The following is a 16,876-nucleotide window of genomic DNA, read 5'->3' on the forward strand; positions in this document are numbered from 1 at the left end:
CGTTTCGTCCCAATAACCGTTGTTCTTTTACCCATAATCCCAGCACAATACAAGCGTCTTTGAATTAACCATTCGAGTGTAGTAAGCTTGATCGCCAGTGGAAAATTACAGCGAAATCACATCCACTATCCTTATAGCACAGTCGTCGTCATCGTCATAACAAGTATTACAAATCTCTTCCTTCTTAATATTGCTCTAGTGCCCGTCGCGCCTCCCTCTCTCGGGCCCGTTACAGTTTTTCGTTAAATTTGTGGTTAATAACAGCAGCGTTGCTCCATCTTTTTCCATATAAACAACGTATTAGGTCTGCGGCACCAACCCATAACATGTGCTTTTTCTTCTGATGGCTGCCTTAACGATTGTTCATCGTGCATTTATGGTGACCGTATTCGCCACCAACAATGCCGATCTTAAAAGCAGAACTGCAGAAGACTACGTTGCAGCAGACTAACGGTGACAAGCAACGGGAAGTGTCATTGGAGAGACGCCCCCATTGGCAGTACTGCTACTGAATCTAATCCCCGGCACGGCGAAGGCAAAAGCAGCAGTGACTACAGTCGAGGGAGGCGACTTGTTATCCGCTATTTCACTGATCGGTCTAAGTAGCATGTTCCCGCTATAGGGTCGCCGCTATCCACTAAGATTAAGATGAACGGGTTAATTCGCGCACCCGCTTCACGCCATGCTGCTGTTTGTGTAGTAGGGCAATCCGGATAATCGGAAATCTAGCGTAAGACGATCTGAAGCACACCGTGAATTACCTACTCATACAATGATTGCAAAGCATTCAATGTTTGCTGTCGTTGCTGCTTTCGACAAAAGAATATATTGTATATTAAAAACAATTAGCTAATCTTAAAAGTCGACGATAGATTACGGCTGATTCTGTATTTGGCAGTGGATGCTACGTCTAAACGGCTACCTGATGGGCCCTGATGATGTGGCGCCGTTTTCATTGGCAATAATTGCTTGATTATTATACCAGTTTTAATCGGATTGCTCATATGGTATGGCATGCCAACCTGTTTGTCACAGCTCGGCGATAGAAACGAGAGTTCAACCGCGGCATAGTTGAACCTCGTTGGGCATTCAATAAGAAAGCTGTCAGTGCCTTGAGCATATCGGATTAACCTATGACGAAAGTAGAGAGAGACATTACCAGTTTACAATGTTATGATTCTCGAACAGTTGAAGGCTAGGCTTCGCGGCATTAATACCAGCTCGTTTGCCGTGTCAATCCGATCCGTAACGCTATCCAACGCATTGGAATAGGTTGTAGCAACATGGAACGGACATGCCTTGTAGAAGATGTCAGAAAATTACAAATCGAGCTTATCACAATAGCAATACTATGTCGAATCTGCACTGGCACAGTTGTTACGAACCGAATCGAGAACGAAATGTGCCTGCAGTGGTTAGCGAACTGGTTCTAGATGCATTTGCAAGACTACCTCGTAATGGTAAACCTTCAGACGCTCAGTGGACCGTATTGGCAGGCTTCGTGGCAGTCCCCACTAGCGAAACTGAAGACGGCAGTGATTCTGAACAGGCCCAACTGATATCTCTGGCCACAGGAACCAAATGTTTGGGACGTAGTCAACGACGCCCGGAACTCGTTTGCGACTCGCATGCGGAGGTGCTTGCCCGCCGTCTGTTCAACAGACAGCTGCTGGATGAAATCCACGCAATCTTCACCGGTAAATCGTCACAATTTTTGTCTTTTGACTCCAGCGGACTCTGCGCTTGGCGGCAGAATCAATACTCATTATACTTATACGTGTCGCGTGCCCCATGCGGAGATTCTGTAATTTGTGATAAAGAACAAACTACTTTCCCCGCTGCCCTACTTTTGCCCGGCGAATCCACTGTGTCGTCGTCGTCTTCATTAAATGATGTGGTTGTTCTTGCTGCTGAAACTGCTACTGGCTCTTCTGATATTCACCGCACAGGCGCCAAGCCTGTTCCTTCTGCTGGTCAAGATCCTCGCCGCACAGGCAAGGAATACCACGCTATCGGTCTACCCCGTACAAAACCTGGTCGCGGCGAACCCACGGACTGCATGTCGTGCAGCGATAAAATATCTCGTTGGGTGGCGTGTGGCGTCCAAAGTAGGCTACTGGCTACGTTTTTAGCTGGGCCAATCCCCCTAGCTGGTCTAGTACTTGGAGGCGACGTCTTTGACGAGTCCGCATTGCGCCGAGCATTTCTCGAGCGCCACTCATGTCCTCTTAACACGCTAAATCTGTGGCCTGCTCCCAATGCAGGCAAGAGCACGTTCCGTCACGATCGTAAACAAGGCGCCGAGCGATGCTCTACGAGCCTGCTCATTCGCCGAACTGGTCAACAGGAAATAGCAGTTGACGGGCGGCGTCACGGTATTGTCAAGAAGCACATTGGCAGCCCTAAGGCCGAATTAAGTATCTGCCGGCGTCAGTTGTTGCTGACGTTCCGGTCACTTGTTCGCGAGTTACTTGAGGGTCAAGGGACGGAAGCATATGCGAGACTGGCACCTCTGTTAACGACGAGCTATGCTGATACTAAATTGAAATCGACACCGGCGTGGCTCACGGAAAGGCGGGCCCTCTTCAATGCTAAGATGCTCCACTGGACAACGAAAGACGCTCAGGACTTCTACCCTTAACATTCACTTTGAGCATGCTTCGCCAAACTTTGGTTCCGCCAAAGCGTAGTACATAAATCATTGCAGACCCCCTTATCAACGTTGTCTGTTCGAGTTGTTGAGTCTTACTGTTTAAATTAGCTATCATCAATTAGCAGGAATGAACCAGAAACGATACTTTCTTTATCCAGGCGAAGTAAGCATTTGCGCCAAATGTATATTCACCTTACTCTCCTTGATCATGATATCACTACTGCTACCACAGAAATATTTAATATTGTACGACATTAAGCACCGAGGGCAGATGTGTCTAGCGTCACAAGCTGCAGGTTTCATCGTTTCATACTAGAAGTCTTCGATTTGCATGTGCATGCATAAAATTTCCCAGCGTCACCGCACTTTCAAATAATGTTATATAGTAGATCTGAGACAATTACAAGAAATACTTAGTTAAGTTAAAATAAAGACATATGTTGCTGTTGTCATGCACAGGTCTATACATGTGGTTGAGGTTTTTATTTGTGGCCACTCCTTTCGTAATCTAGGTTTTGGTTCTACTTGTGGGCAAGTTGAGATTCTACTCGGCACTAGAAAACTTATAATAAAACCAGCATAGCTAGTGCGGCTGGTAGACAGGCAGGCAGGCAGGGCCTAGTCTCTCTGTCTAGCTAGGACTAGGCACGTAAAAACAGGCCGCTCTTGAATGATTGCCGCAAAAATTTGAGCGTTGTTGATGGACGAAGTGCCATTAGAGGGAGGTGCAGTGGCTCGATGAGAGAAAGAAGACACCTCGTGGACTAAACACCTGCTTTACTTGCGGGACGCGCTCTTCTGTCCAGTGTTTGCCTGGCCTTTGATATGCTACCGTTGGAAGCAGCAGTGGCGCGGGCTCCATGTCGTGTGTGTATGCTGCTAGTGTGGTGCGCCGGGAGGCGTCAAGGCTGATTGGGAGTTTCTTTTTTGGATAGCTGCCGCCGTTGCTGGCACTGTACTGACTGCTTTTCCATCTCTGTAGTGTTCCGCCAGAAGGCGCGGCAGCAACGGTAGCAGCTAGCGTTCGGCAACAGGGTCAAGCGATCACTTCGAGTAGCCGTAGCAAGTCGGTTCCCACTGTAACATTCCACTCGACTGGCTAGCCGTATGTACCGTTCAGTGCCAATCAACCATGTCGTTATATGATGACTTCAGCGCATAATAATCGATGGATGATGCTTTCTCACGCATTATTGCATGCATCTGAGCAGCAGCACTCGCCGTAGGCTAGATATACCGATAGGTACTATTATGTCGATCTATAGATTTCAATCAGCACACTAAACCGCCGCTAGCGTGCATATCGACTCTGGCGGTGAACTTTTAGCCATTTTTAGTTGCACGCTATTGCCGCCGTGGCCGGGTGCCGCTCCTCTCAGCTGTGTGCAGATGTGCACAGATAGATTGAGAGAATCATCACTTAAACTAAGGCATGTGAAACGGAATATATTTAGAATAAATATTTGTATTACTGTTTTTAGCTTGTTGCGGCTGCTGGTGTGTTGTGCCTTGAACTTATTAATGGAAACACGTAGACAGGTAATTTTATCTGCATCAACTACATAGGGGACAGAGACAATAAGGGGTCTTAAAACGTAGACAGAAACCCCTAGTTTTGACGTTTTCGGCAATGGCTGGGCATAATGTGTGCGTTCTAATTTCATTGTGTGGCCAATCGTGAGCTTCACCTACATAACGCTTAAAATTATTGCCTTTAGTTTCATTTAATTACTGACTGATGTGTTAAAATAGACAGTTACGTCATGCAAAGATGAGGAAAAGAGGTTGAAAGACGGGCGAGCGTGTTTTGGTGGAAGCCAAATCAAGACGATAAACCAATTTCCTGGCGCTGAGAGAATCCTGAGCTTCACTGCCATCTTGCACTTCATATGTAAACAAAGCCTATGCAAGACCTCCATAAGAGCCTATAACATATTCCTGGTTCGTCTTGTCCTGCTACATAAAGCGCAATGAATAGTTAGTAGACCGTACACCTCAAGGTATACCTTTTCTCTAACACGGACACATCCGATGAAACAAAATAGAACACAACAAGACAGACAAGTGTATCTAGACATAATTATTACGATCTAATGTGAATTCAATATATAATTAAGTAGCTACTTGAGAGCCGGTGGAATATCGGCCGGTAGTCAGTCGGCGTTTCCTTTACCAGCTGGAGTGTAACAGAAGGGCTAAGGAGACCTGTTATTAGTAATATTTAAATGATACAAATGCTGTGATGCGATCTATTTGGTTTGTAGTCCACTTTCAGCCTAGTTGATAGTTAGATGGCGATTTATACAGAGAAAGTAAGTTATAGTTTATACGGTGTAGTTTAAACGAAATTCTGATTAACCCTTTTGCAGTTATTAAGCAATCAATTTGGCACCGGACCTGGCTTAGACGCGAACGGCAGCAACACGGAGTGCATTTCTACCTGGAGACTAAATGAGTGTAATTGGCTTTCGGCGCGCGCTGATGGCAGCTGCTGGAACGTCAGATGGTACTGCATCGCGAGGCCAAGTTTCATTGTGTTCCGACTGAATGTAGTGTTTAGTAAACACAGAAGCACTTCTAACCAGTGTTTGAGTTTCCGCCAACAGAAAATTGAGTTTTCAGCGACAAGCACACACGAGTTTTGTTAAAGCAGGGGGGAAAGGGCGGCCGCTGGGGGGAATCTAGACGAGCATTCTTAGGATGAGTGTTGCTGTCATAGGCAATGCTTGCTAATTTTTCTATCATTACTAACCAGTGGTTTATCGGCATTTCAAAGCAGAAGTCAATGCTACTTTGAATAGCGTTGACCACCTATCGCAACCGATCGTCCGGCAACTAAGTCGAGAGTGCACTATCGCTACTTCAACGAGAACGACGACGAAGACTCTAAGATGATTGTCAATTTTCTACGCCAGAAAAACTAAAGGATGGTTTTCCAGAGGTCCAACTTTTTTGTGTTCACTTCACATCCTTCATTCTCTGGCTGAACGAGAAAAATATAGAACTTTCGCCGTTGTTGTGGTCTTTCAATAGCAGCGACAACGAATCGACGCGAACTACTAAAACCGTGCTACTAAGGTAAAAATTACAGCGTGACGCCGGTAGCCTTACGACTGTGCTGTGCGAAACAGCGTTCCGGCGATGTGTTAGGAGAGAGCATAAAAAAACGTGCCAATGACGCTACGCGCACGCCGCACAAAGCTAATATGAATACCGTGTTTCCATCAGACGGCTGCTTCCAAGCGCGAAAGGAACTGTGCCCACGCCCGCATTCGAATCTAGACCACCACGTGCCCCTAACATCAGTAGTCGAATGCGTTATCCAGTTATTATGGGATCGATTAAACTAATAGTAAGAATTCTACAGACACTTTGTTGACTTCTGCCCGATGCAGTAACGGTGCCTGTTTAGGGGCTAATTATCGTGCGGCCTACTGATTAGTCACTGCTACCCTCGTAATCCGTTGCTGCTGCTCTCGGTTGTGATAGCAGTTCGCAGCAGTCGCAGTAGTGGCCTCGCTGATTAGGTGTTAAGCATCGAACGTGGAGTTAACTGACTCACTGGCACATAACAGCTCAGCTATCCCTTTAGTTACCAATGTAATACGTGTATTCTTGCTGGCGGTGTTTGATTAATAACGAAGTTTTGGCGTATTTGAAGTCGGTCGAAGGTCGATTTCATCCAGGCACAGCAGTGGAATACCGGTACAGCCAACTCAAGCTACAAGCATCGCAAACACGTCAATTGAGAGCTATTGTGACACCAAATAGACTTCAATTTAGCTGCACACAGTGACCCAATCTTAAGGTTAATTCTTAAGGCTCTCAAGAAGCTCAATAAACAAAGTATTTTCCCGAATAGGAGAATGCGGTTTCAATGTTAATTTTACCGCCAAAGCCGAAGCTTATGTAGAGGTGGTACCGTCTTTATCCTCATAAGGTTATGTTTGAGATCATATTTGGTCGCATCACAATCTCTGTTTCAATTGAGAACGAAAAAATGGTACGTCATATAAAGAAGACTACACTTTGTCAATAAATTGTAGCAGTAGCAATAGTATTAGGTTCAAAAATATAGCACTTCCAAAGAGATCGAAAAATAAAAACAGACTGAACCCAAAGACCATCGAGTGTTTAAATACCAACTTGTACCAAGAAAACTCTAGAACAATTCAATGTGTTAATAAGTTAAACGAATGGTTAGCCGATACTGAATAAACCGGAAAGTCTTAATTTTACCTAACTGCTCCTACGTTGCCGGTCGTAGTGATTTGGGTTTTTGAGCAATTTCACCACGATGATGTGGCACTATCGATAAAAAAGTAAACGTGATTGGTACAATTTTTATATTGTTCGATATAGTGCCATCTTTTTACTTTTCCTTAGCTGACTTTTAGCGGGCATAAAATGAAAGTGTAGTTTCCCCTGCACGTTCACGCCACCTTCGATTTTTTCGTCGAGAGAGTTACTGTCACGGGTCATATATAATTTTAAATGAAATCTGTTAGTATCGAAAGGTGTTACTTTTACACAGATTTGAACTTCTGGAATAGGAATAAGGTAATCCGCTCCTCATGATTTCGTTGTAAAAAAAAACGCCCGCTCCGTTTACTGATCTGTTACGCCGTCAAGGATAGACCCCGATATCTAAAACATCCTGTATATGCTCATTTGAGACCGGCATATGCTGCAAGCCGGTTTTCGGTCAGGCACACAGGAGTCACATTAGACGCACGACTTTCAGACCACTGACACTGATTCTGCTATCAGTATATAGTATACAAGTGTTTGTGATAGCTTTGTTCTGCTATTGGGGGGCAGGCAACTGGCCTACGGCAACGACTACGAGTACAACAACACCGACGCTGTCGTAGCCGCTCGTTATTCTGGCGACATACACAGTCAGTAACGGGATACGTCACACCGAGAGGAAGCAACCCGTAAAGGCGAGTATCAGCCAAAGTATAGGAGACCGTGTTGCGCTTGATGCTGCGAGGAGGTCAGCTTGGACGACGGCAGTAGGGTGGTGATGGCTGGCTAAGAGTGGCGCGCAGTTATTGTCATCCAAAGAGAAGGGGGCCGCGCTTGCGACGCAGCGACCGACATCAGTAGTGGCTGTAAAACTAGCAATCGGAAGGAATAGTAAAAGCAGTGAAGGCGGTATTGGCAGTGTTGGTCGCTGCTTCGTATCAAGCCGCCTACTACAAGCAAGCAAGCAAGCAATCATGACTGAGCGAGCTAGCTAGCGAGCGGGCGTCTCCAGTGACAATAACATCCGTAATATTACTTAGTTGAATCTGCCAGCTACCAATCGAGTGAGCTCCCGCCGCAAACGACAACACCAGCGGCGACATAGCTATGGCAATATTATGGTAGATATTATAGTAGCAATACGTTTTAAGGTAGTGGCATAGCAGCAGATAGTGGCCGTTACAACGAGAGGCCACTGCAGTTGTCTTTGTTGTTGATCACGATAGTGATCATGATCTTGCTCTCCAACTTTCCTAACTATAGAACTGTGTACGTATGTTTTGCAACAGCAATATCGTGCTTTGCTGCCTGACGATGCCATTCAGCAAGTAGTGGCTACCATAGTCCTTTCTACCAGCTGCGCTAAACAACGATTATTTCAGATCGATCCAGCCATCTAGCCCAGTTACCTATTTCGTCCTGTCGACGGTGATCTTTGGCAAAGTAGCGACTTACTACTACGAGTGCAACAGCAACAATCAACCACTACAGCTTGCGCAGTGACGGCTGGCAGTGCGCGATCCCGTAGAAGGGAATGGTGGCACCAAGCGTCATTTTCGACCTGTTAGCCAGCCAACCAGCACCGTGTGGCGACTCTTATCCGACCACGGCAAGCAGCAGGCAACAGAAGGACACATCGAGGAACAGCGCTGAATAGGACTAGTGACGGCATAACAACATTATCATAAGACAGGTGGTAGCAGGAAGAAGAAAGCCTAGTTCAGGGCCATCGATTGAATCACGACCGCTGGTCACTGCGATGTCGACAACGACATCCGAGGACGCTGAGAGACACAAGACAGCAGCTGCATGCCGCTTGTTAGCACAACGGCAATAAGAGTATGGCAATACAACAAAATACTAGTGCGAAGTAGGAACACATGCGGGAGAGGCAGCAAGCAGCTATCGAACGAGCTTAGTCAACATAACATAGGGCGGCAACTAGCTTGAGTGCCACGAAGAGTCTGGCCACAGCGGCACACAAACGCTTAAAAGGGAAACAGGCCTTGTGACAAAAGCGAAACAGCATACACTGTTACAGAAGCCCTCGAGCCAAACAGGAAGCTTGACAACCTACGCCTGGCTACGATACATTCGAGGTGCTATTTCACGGAAAAAAGAAGGAACATAAATGTGAAGTTCGCGAATGACTATGAAGACCAGAGAATGAGACTAAAAATGCACGAACTTTGGTCGTGGGCTTTGTGTGTACACGGTGCGTGAGTTGTTGCTTTGTTTTTTTTTTCGACGACGATGAGCAGAGTATGTTAAGCAACGAGGAGAGGTAAGTGGTCGATCGGTCGCGGGTGGTGATGCTCAACACCAAGACGACTGTCAACATCCATAGTGGTTATCGTTATTGCAATTAGTGTCTTTAAGTCTACTAATGCCGCTGCTGTTGCTGTTTACCGTCGTGCCACAGTGCATGCACCGACTGCTGCAGTTGAGCTGAGTAGCAGCTTACGCAGCCCGATCTCACTGCAAATTAGAAGCTACGATAATATCAAGAACAGAAACTTACGTGACAAGGTGTGCTTCGGAGGGTTGTAAACTCATTTTGACTACTTCGTTCTCTAAATTATAGTATAAAATCACGACTATTAATGGTTACTATAACATTGTAAGTATACATCTTCACTGCGCTGTCGCTGCCTCTGCAGGCGCCGCAAGACTACTTAGCGGCAATAGAAAAACGTTCTTACGAATAATAGTAAATAGTAAACGTAATAAAACCAATCATAATAGCAGAAACACATCGACAAGAGACAGTACAGGACGCATCACATAAAGGTCACCGCTAAAGTACGTGCGAAATTACAACTGCAGCTCAACAGGACACCGCAAGATAATTTTCGTCATCGTCAGCATCATTTCATCGTAGTCGTCGTTATCGGTGCATGATAATTATTAATTAAAACCAAATTATCGTTGTCGTCTGTTCCGAGTACGGCATCCCATTGCGTTTATTGTCGCCCGTTTGTGAGCAGTATCTGTAATCTATTGTCAATATCTACTCTCATTCAAAAAGGAAAGCCTTTATTACTGTTTTCGAGCTTGCTCCGCGAGTTCTTTTAACTGACTCAGTCGACATTGCCAGCTAGCGTTACTCAACAACAACCGCGGTAGCACGCTGAAGTGACAATACGTGAGTGTCGCCGCACTACAGAAAAATGACGGACCAGAAAACGAAGACAGACGACGGGGTAAGGAAAGAGTTTTGTCAGCTCGTTTTTAAGCCATTCCGTTGTTTGCTCTATCGGCTAGAATGCTAGTTTTAGCTTATAAAAAAAAAATGTCCTTTAAAATACAACAAGCAGGTTCTCTCATAAACTAATAATGAATATGCTTTTTGATTGTCTTTTGTATATAATAAATTTTTATCTTCCTCCTCGTCTGCAATTATTACCTATTTCTAGTATTATTACCTGCCAATAGTAAGACTTGAAATAGCACAGCTACTCTGTTACTTGCTCTTATTCGATCCCAATATTAATTTAATCGAGTTTTGCAGTTGCGGGCTGGAATAAGTCGGCCAGTAAAGCTTGGTTGAGTTAAAACTTATATTTTGGCTTTTAAGTTCAATATTACCTTTAAGATCCATTTGAAAAGAATTGCCTTCCTTCAGCTTTCGTAGATTTGACGCCAATTATTTTTAAAATTTTATATATATGCTCAGTGTTCTACCAACGGTAATTCTGTCCAAAGATAAGTCGCGTAAAAACAATTTTAGTCGCTACATAATACGAGCCTTTTCTTTGAGGGTTGTAAGCCACGCAGTCTTGTACCTCAATCGTCTATATATCCGTATAAAGTTCGTATGTAACCATAATCGAAGATCTGGTGTATCCCTTGTGCTTAGAACAAGTTGGGACGATAGCGATATTGCTTGTTTGTAGGCTGTGTCGAAACGAGAATATAATTTTTTTCATATCATAATGCCGACAGGGAAGCCGATCACAAACGCCTTTACCCAGTGTAATTGCCGGTCCCTTTGATACAATACTTCTATCGAATTTAATTACTTATACTATAATAATATAGGAGAACTATAATAATAAAGGAGTCATAAGGTATTAAGGGCCTAGAAAGGCCAAAAGGTGCAAAAAGTTCGAAAAAAGGCTAATTGCTAAGGCTTATCTGTGCTACTCAATTGCTGATAGAGTCCATATCAATTTTGGAGCCCTGTTCATAAATTTTCAAGTTATCAAGATGCTTTCTAAGAAGAAAAAATTTAAAAATAGTTGATTTGGTTCATATTCACAAGATAAGTCTGGTCCCTTTGCCTCATTGGGTTTACAGTTTTACGTTTATGGAACGAATAGAATAAAAATAGCGGGTGGATGTATGTCTGCTATGATAAATAGCCCATAAAAACATATTTCACTTTATCTTAAATATTTCGTATAAACATATCACCTTTGAAACACCTTAATTAACTTATGGTGCGCGAACGGCTTGCCAATTCTACTTTGCTTCCTCAGCCTCATAGGATATGCATTACGCATACTAGGCACTGATACATAGTAGACATAATAAAGGTGACCAAAAAACGCACGGAATTTTGTTCCGTTGGTGAGTTCAGTATGTTGAAGAGAACGTATTGAACTTATGTCTGCAGTTAAAATGTAGACGGATTGCGGAGGGCGTTTACAGAAAAGTATACCATGCCACCAAACGAATATTTAGCTCTTAGGTATTTTGTGTCTTATCATTCCTTCATTGACTCCTTATATAGTCTGCGTACCAGTTGATTTTATCATTGTAATCTCTCAACCCTGAGAATGTAATGCAACCCGGCATGTAGATTAATGACAATTCAAGAATCAGAACTACCTGTATGTATCCACACCTATGAAATCATTGTCGCTCAGAATTTAGTTTTTGTCTTCTTTTCTCTAAAAATAAACCACTTGACTATCAATATCTAGAATTGTCAAGGGCGTTTTCGACATATCATGCATTTTATATTTTCTATCTTGTTGTTAAAATGATGTGCAGCATAAAAGTTGAAAAAAAAAACAAAAGAAAATCGGGGTACTCAGCAGTGATCCAATATATAAAGTGGTAGCAAGTGTTTTTTGCGATCTTAATCTAATGTATTGGCTTCCTACCTGGAGCCTCTCTATTGTCCTCGTTTTACTTATTTTGGCTTAATTAATTATAAGATTAGTTTTGTTATCTGTTTATTGTGTTGGCACCGGTATCGATCAGGTAGTATGTGCATCTCAAAGACCTTCAAGTAAAATACACACGACATATACCAATCCGAGTCACAAAAAAAGTACAGACTTCATTTGCTTCGTTTCCGCCACAGTGACTAACAGCTTCAATACAAATAACTGATAAAAACTGTATTAAGGCTTTTGTCTTAAATAGGGCGTATTATCTCGCGTAGAATGTGCTTAGGGCAACGTCCTCTACTGTCTCGAAAGTACCCGATTTGATATTAGCGTTCACTCTAATATAACTTAATTCAGACTGCGCATACTTACTATGGTTATTTTTACAAACCTTGTAGGACACATGAAGATAACTGGACGATATTCCCATAGAAATAAAAAATTTTGTAACTTTTTTAGGAATAAAATTCAGTGTTCTAATTGCCACAGTGTACAATTGAACTACTTACTCTCACCGGCCTTTATTTTCCGTAAAAAAATAGTTTTCAGTAATTCTAACTATACGTGCTTTTAGCCAGAGACAGGCTAGAACCACAGCTATAGCTATATATTCTCGCTCTGATAATAAAATTCAGCGTATCATTTTTTTATACTGACTATCTCAATACATCGCTTACGACTCCCGGCACGTTTTTCAAGTTCATTGCTGCTCATCAAGTTTAGTACTGGCCAGACGTCAACGGAGTTGTACTGGCCATGGAATCCAGCTCGTTTCATCATGAAGGATCCTAATTAGCATTCTGGATATCTTCAATATTTTAATTTAATAGTAACTATTAAAAGATTGGGCTATTATTAGAACCGATCAAGGCTCTGTCGCCTGAGACTGCGCTGCAGTGTCCTCATTTGTGATGGAGACCTTAAGTACAAATCGGTCGAACGCTTTAGTGTTCTTGCTGCTTCAAAAGGGAACACATTTCCAGTTAGTCCTAATATGCCCATGTTGCCTTTTCTGTAATTCTCGTTAATGCAGGATCCGTGCCCGATGTTTTTGTGTATAGAAGTGGACCAAAAACTAGTTTTGAGTCGCGGCAGATCTGGTCGCTGGCGCCAACAGGTCACACGCTAGTATAAGCCCTGTACCCAGCTGACAAAGAGCAAAGCCTTTTTTACATTACGTTTCCTTATTGCACAGTTACGTTTAGTACTATGGGGTAACTATAATGATAGTAAGGCTAAAAATCCATTAATCCATAAGTTCTATAAGAGGTATAAATGAAGCCCAGTGCTCTACGTACTCGTATGTTTCAATCAACACCTAATTTCATTGCATCCTTTAATTTACATCCCAATATATTGATTTGACAAAAACTTCACCTGTCGACCTAGGCTTGTAAATTAAGGTCACTCCAATAATCCTTGAGCGATAATCCAAAGATAAGCAACATAACTTGAGAATTCAAAACGAGTTTCTGGTTTTCTTCTTCTAACGGCTTGCCAGATACGATGAAATATAATTACGACTACACCCCAACCAAATGTCTTTAATTTGATTGTTAAGCATGTTGACGATCGAATTCGGTAATTTTTTTTTGCTGTGTGCATTTTTCTAATCATAAAATTATTAAGGCCACATGTCAGTTGGCCAAGGCACTGGTAATTGTTTGTTGAGAAGGGCATCTGCCATCGCTCAAATGTTAATCCGTGTCTTAACTTAGAAACGCATAATAGTTTATTTCCGTAAACCCAAATTAGAGATGGTAGTTATAACGATAGCACAATAAGATCATTACAAACCGTCTAACGACGGACAAGCCACAGATTGGTCGGTCATCTTGTGTCCATGTGACAAATACTACGTGCATGGCATGCGTCCTAGTAACTGGCAGAACTCTACAAAGAACCGCTGCGCGTCCACCTAGGAATTCGAATTCTCACCAATCAATGACAGTAGATTTGTCACTCTAGCTACTGCTGTCACTAATGTAACGGTAGTCGACGGATGAGTTTAGCTTTGACCCTTAAAAAATACGTATATAATAAGTTGAAAGTTATTTTCACTTATTCCAAGGAAATTGACTTCTTGTTGTTATTATTTCTACTATACCTGCCAGGTGTGTTTTAAAAAATATCATTTACTTTTAAATTTTGCGGACAAACAAGTAGTTCAATATGACCCATATTGTATTTAGCCTCACTTAATCTGATCAAATTAATCATTTAGTTTCCTTTATCGGCAAAATATCTTGCACCTGTAACTGCATGTAGACGCATCATTAGCTTTGCTATTTTTGTCCTGTTATTACTTTAATATACCTAATTGAATATGGGAATTCTAGAACTGTAAATGCTCAAAATGTTAAGAGACGATAGTGTAGTACTAGAACGCACCCAATGCTGTTGCTAATGAAGTAAATCTGGAAAAGTTCTCCAGAGAAGGACGAATCAAATCATATTTCATCGTGAAGTTGGGAATTTTGTTGATGGACAATTAACCAATGTAGCTCAACTCCAGGAAGAGTCAACCGAGGAAGAGCTGCTGGAGGAACTCGAAAATCTCCGAACGAAGATCGCCAAGGCGCAGGCGGCGGCCCGTGATGCTGAGCTCAGTACGTACGTCCAGCAGTTCGCTCCCATTCAGGGCCTACGGCTAAAGGGTCGGAAGATTCTTAAAGGGCACATTGCCAAAGTGGTGGCGGTGGATTTCGCCGGAGATTCGAAGTACGTACCCGAATACCTTTATAATAATATGAAATATTATTATCTACACGTATGTTTATACTATAATAGTTTCAAAAGAAATATCCGCCTTATAGTTCCGCCTTAATAGTTAGGCCATAAACGATTGATGCAAAGAACGATCCAACTGATAACTTGTTTAGTAATGACATCTGATAAAGACGTTCAACTTTTAAATGCTGTTTCCCGAAATCAGCGCAGCCATTACCCGAAGAATTGACAAGCCTGGGTATTCGAACTAATAGTTATTTACTTGAAGTTCTTTATTTTAAAAACGCAAAGAGGGCTGGGGCTCAGATTGGGTGTGCCATATATTAGACTGAAATGTACCAGCGAGAGGTAATATATGTTAGGTAGAAGGCACACGACAGCTGAATACAGCATTTACCTTTACTGTGACAGCAGATGCACACAAGTTCACTTGTTATTATTGGTGTTACGCGTGGCTGTTGAGCTGTTTGCTCCATAGTCGTTTTGGTTGTGTGGGGTTTTTTTTGTCTATTTCAATGGCCTCTACGCGCACGAACCAACTAGAGCCATGTTGAGTAAATTCACCAAAGCGTACTACTATTAACCACCGACACTACTCTTGCGAAATTCTAACACTTGCGACATTTTCATCAAGGTATACCTGAAAAAAATATTCGGTAAATCCTGCCCCAGAAACGACAAGTGCCTTCGGCCTGGCCCGGCTTGTAGTTGCTTAAGGATCTGAATTATTGCGACTCTGTCGGCATTACGATTTCTGTCTACACACATAAGATCTACTTTTAGGATATGTTCGCATTGATGATTGGTGATACTCGCTTAGTAGGGTAAATCAGTCAGTTATTGGCGCAGACCAACGGTAAATCTTTGCCATGGCTCAAAAAAAACAAAACACATTTTTAGGTCTCTCCTTTATTCCCCTTCTCATTCTTCAACTCAGTTTCATCTTTTCTACTAGCTTCTGTTTTCGGACGCCTCCTTTTCCGGACAGTATTCCTCATACAAGAGATACTACTATGCTATCGGCTTGCTCACTTTCAGCCGTGATCCGCGTGAAATTTGACATAGTATCTGAGTCGTCGGGACAAGCAGTCAGTGACGCCGTCGTCATCGTCGTCGTCGTCTGTACAGAAACGATGCTTGGAACCCTATCCCACGTGCTGCCGGTAGTCTTCTTCTATTTGCTGCTGCTGCTGCCGGGTTCTTCAGCATACAGAGGGCGTTATTCAAGGGAGTATTCAAGCTGGTGGGCTGGCCAGTCGGCAGCTGGCTCTTTTGCTGCCCAGCACCGGAAAGCAGCAGAACCCGAACGAAAAACAAGAGAAACTGGCGGCTGCTGTTGGAGCAACGCGGTCTGCAGCGGAGCCGCAAAACCTTTCGGGCCACCAGAGGGAACGGCCGCACCACCACTGGTCGTAGTAGAGAACATGGTGGACGGGGCAAGGCAGCAGCATCTTTCAGCGACCCCTAATCCCTCCGGAGATTGAGGAGGAGAGGAGGTGGCAGCCACTGACGGCAAAGTCACCGCTTAAGGTGCAAGTTTTGCTTACGTTCGGGGAGCACAGGGGGTAGCCCTTATACAGCACTATGCAGCGCAGAGTGCTAAGCAGCGTTCTCAGAACGACCATTAAGGAAAAGAGAAACAAACACGTGGCTCGCAGAAGCCAAACAGCTCCATCAGCGCCCACGGTTGCGTTTTCCTAACCACTTACCGTTGGGACCGCCACTGCTGTGACCGGAACCGCCGCTGAATATGGTAGCTTCGCAAACGTTCTGCGAAATCTCGAAGATCCACCAGGCTGAGGTTGGGGTAGATTGAGTTTTAGCGGATATCGGGCAAGCTGGCAGCCAATAGACACGTATGGTAAGCTTCGAGACATTTTCAGCATGTGTGTGTGTGACGTGACGGAGTCGACGTACGGGGTAGCGACATTAGCGGATCGGTGGGCGTAAAAGCTATTTACACTCTATAGGTAGTCACACAGGACACATTCAACGAACAGATACCTAGAAATGCTTGGTTAGCTCGACATCCCTCCTCGAATCTTTCGCCCGCTTCTGCGACTCTCCAAACTACAAAAGCGTATATACACAACTCAAACACACCCACCCACACACACACACA

The 16,876-nt window shown here is 43.5% G+C and overlaps 2 protein-coding genes across 2 annotated transcripts in view; both read left to right on the forward strand.

Moving 5' to 3' along the window:
- Nucleotides 1-1,351: 1,351 nt before the first annotated feature.
- On the forward strand, nucleotides 1,352-2,641 carry Adat1 (Adenosine deaminase, tRNA-specific 1). Its single transcript, XM_086968878.1, has one exon. The coding sequence runs from the start codon at nucleotides 1,352-1,354 to the stop codon at nucleotides 2,639-2,641; it is 1,290 nt and encodes a 429-aa protein (XP_086825004.1).
- A 5,116-nt stretch (nucleotides 2,642-7,757) lies between these two features.
- Nucleotides 7,758-16,876, forward strand: part of LOC111261884 (guanine nucleotide-binding protein subunit beta-2) — a 20,929-nt gene continuing 11,810 nt past the window's right edge. The window contains exons 1-2 of the mRNA XM_022835720.2: nucleotides 7,758-10,107; nucleotides 14,540-14,745. Coding sequence (XP_022691455.1) covers nucleotides 10,075-10,107; nucleotides 14,540-14,745 — 239 coding nt within the window. The 5' untranslated portion in view covers nucleotides 7,758-10,074. The remainder of the gene's footprint in view (nucleotides 10,108-14,539; nucleotides 14,746-16,876) is intronic.

Source organism: Varroa jacobsoni, unplaced genomic scaffold (assembly GCF_002532875.2).
Source record: "Varroa jacobsoni isolate VJ856 unplaced genomic scaffold, vjacob_1.0 scaffold_608, whole genome shotgun sequence".
NCBI lineage: Eukaryota > Metazoa > Arthropoda > Arachnida > Mesostigmata > Varroidae > Varroa > Varroa jacobsoni.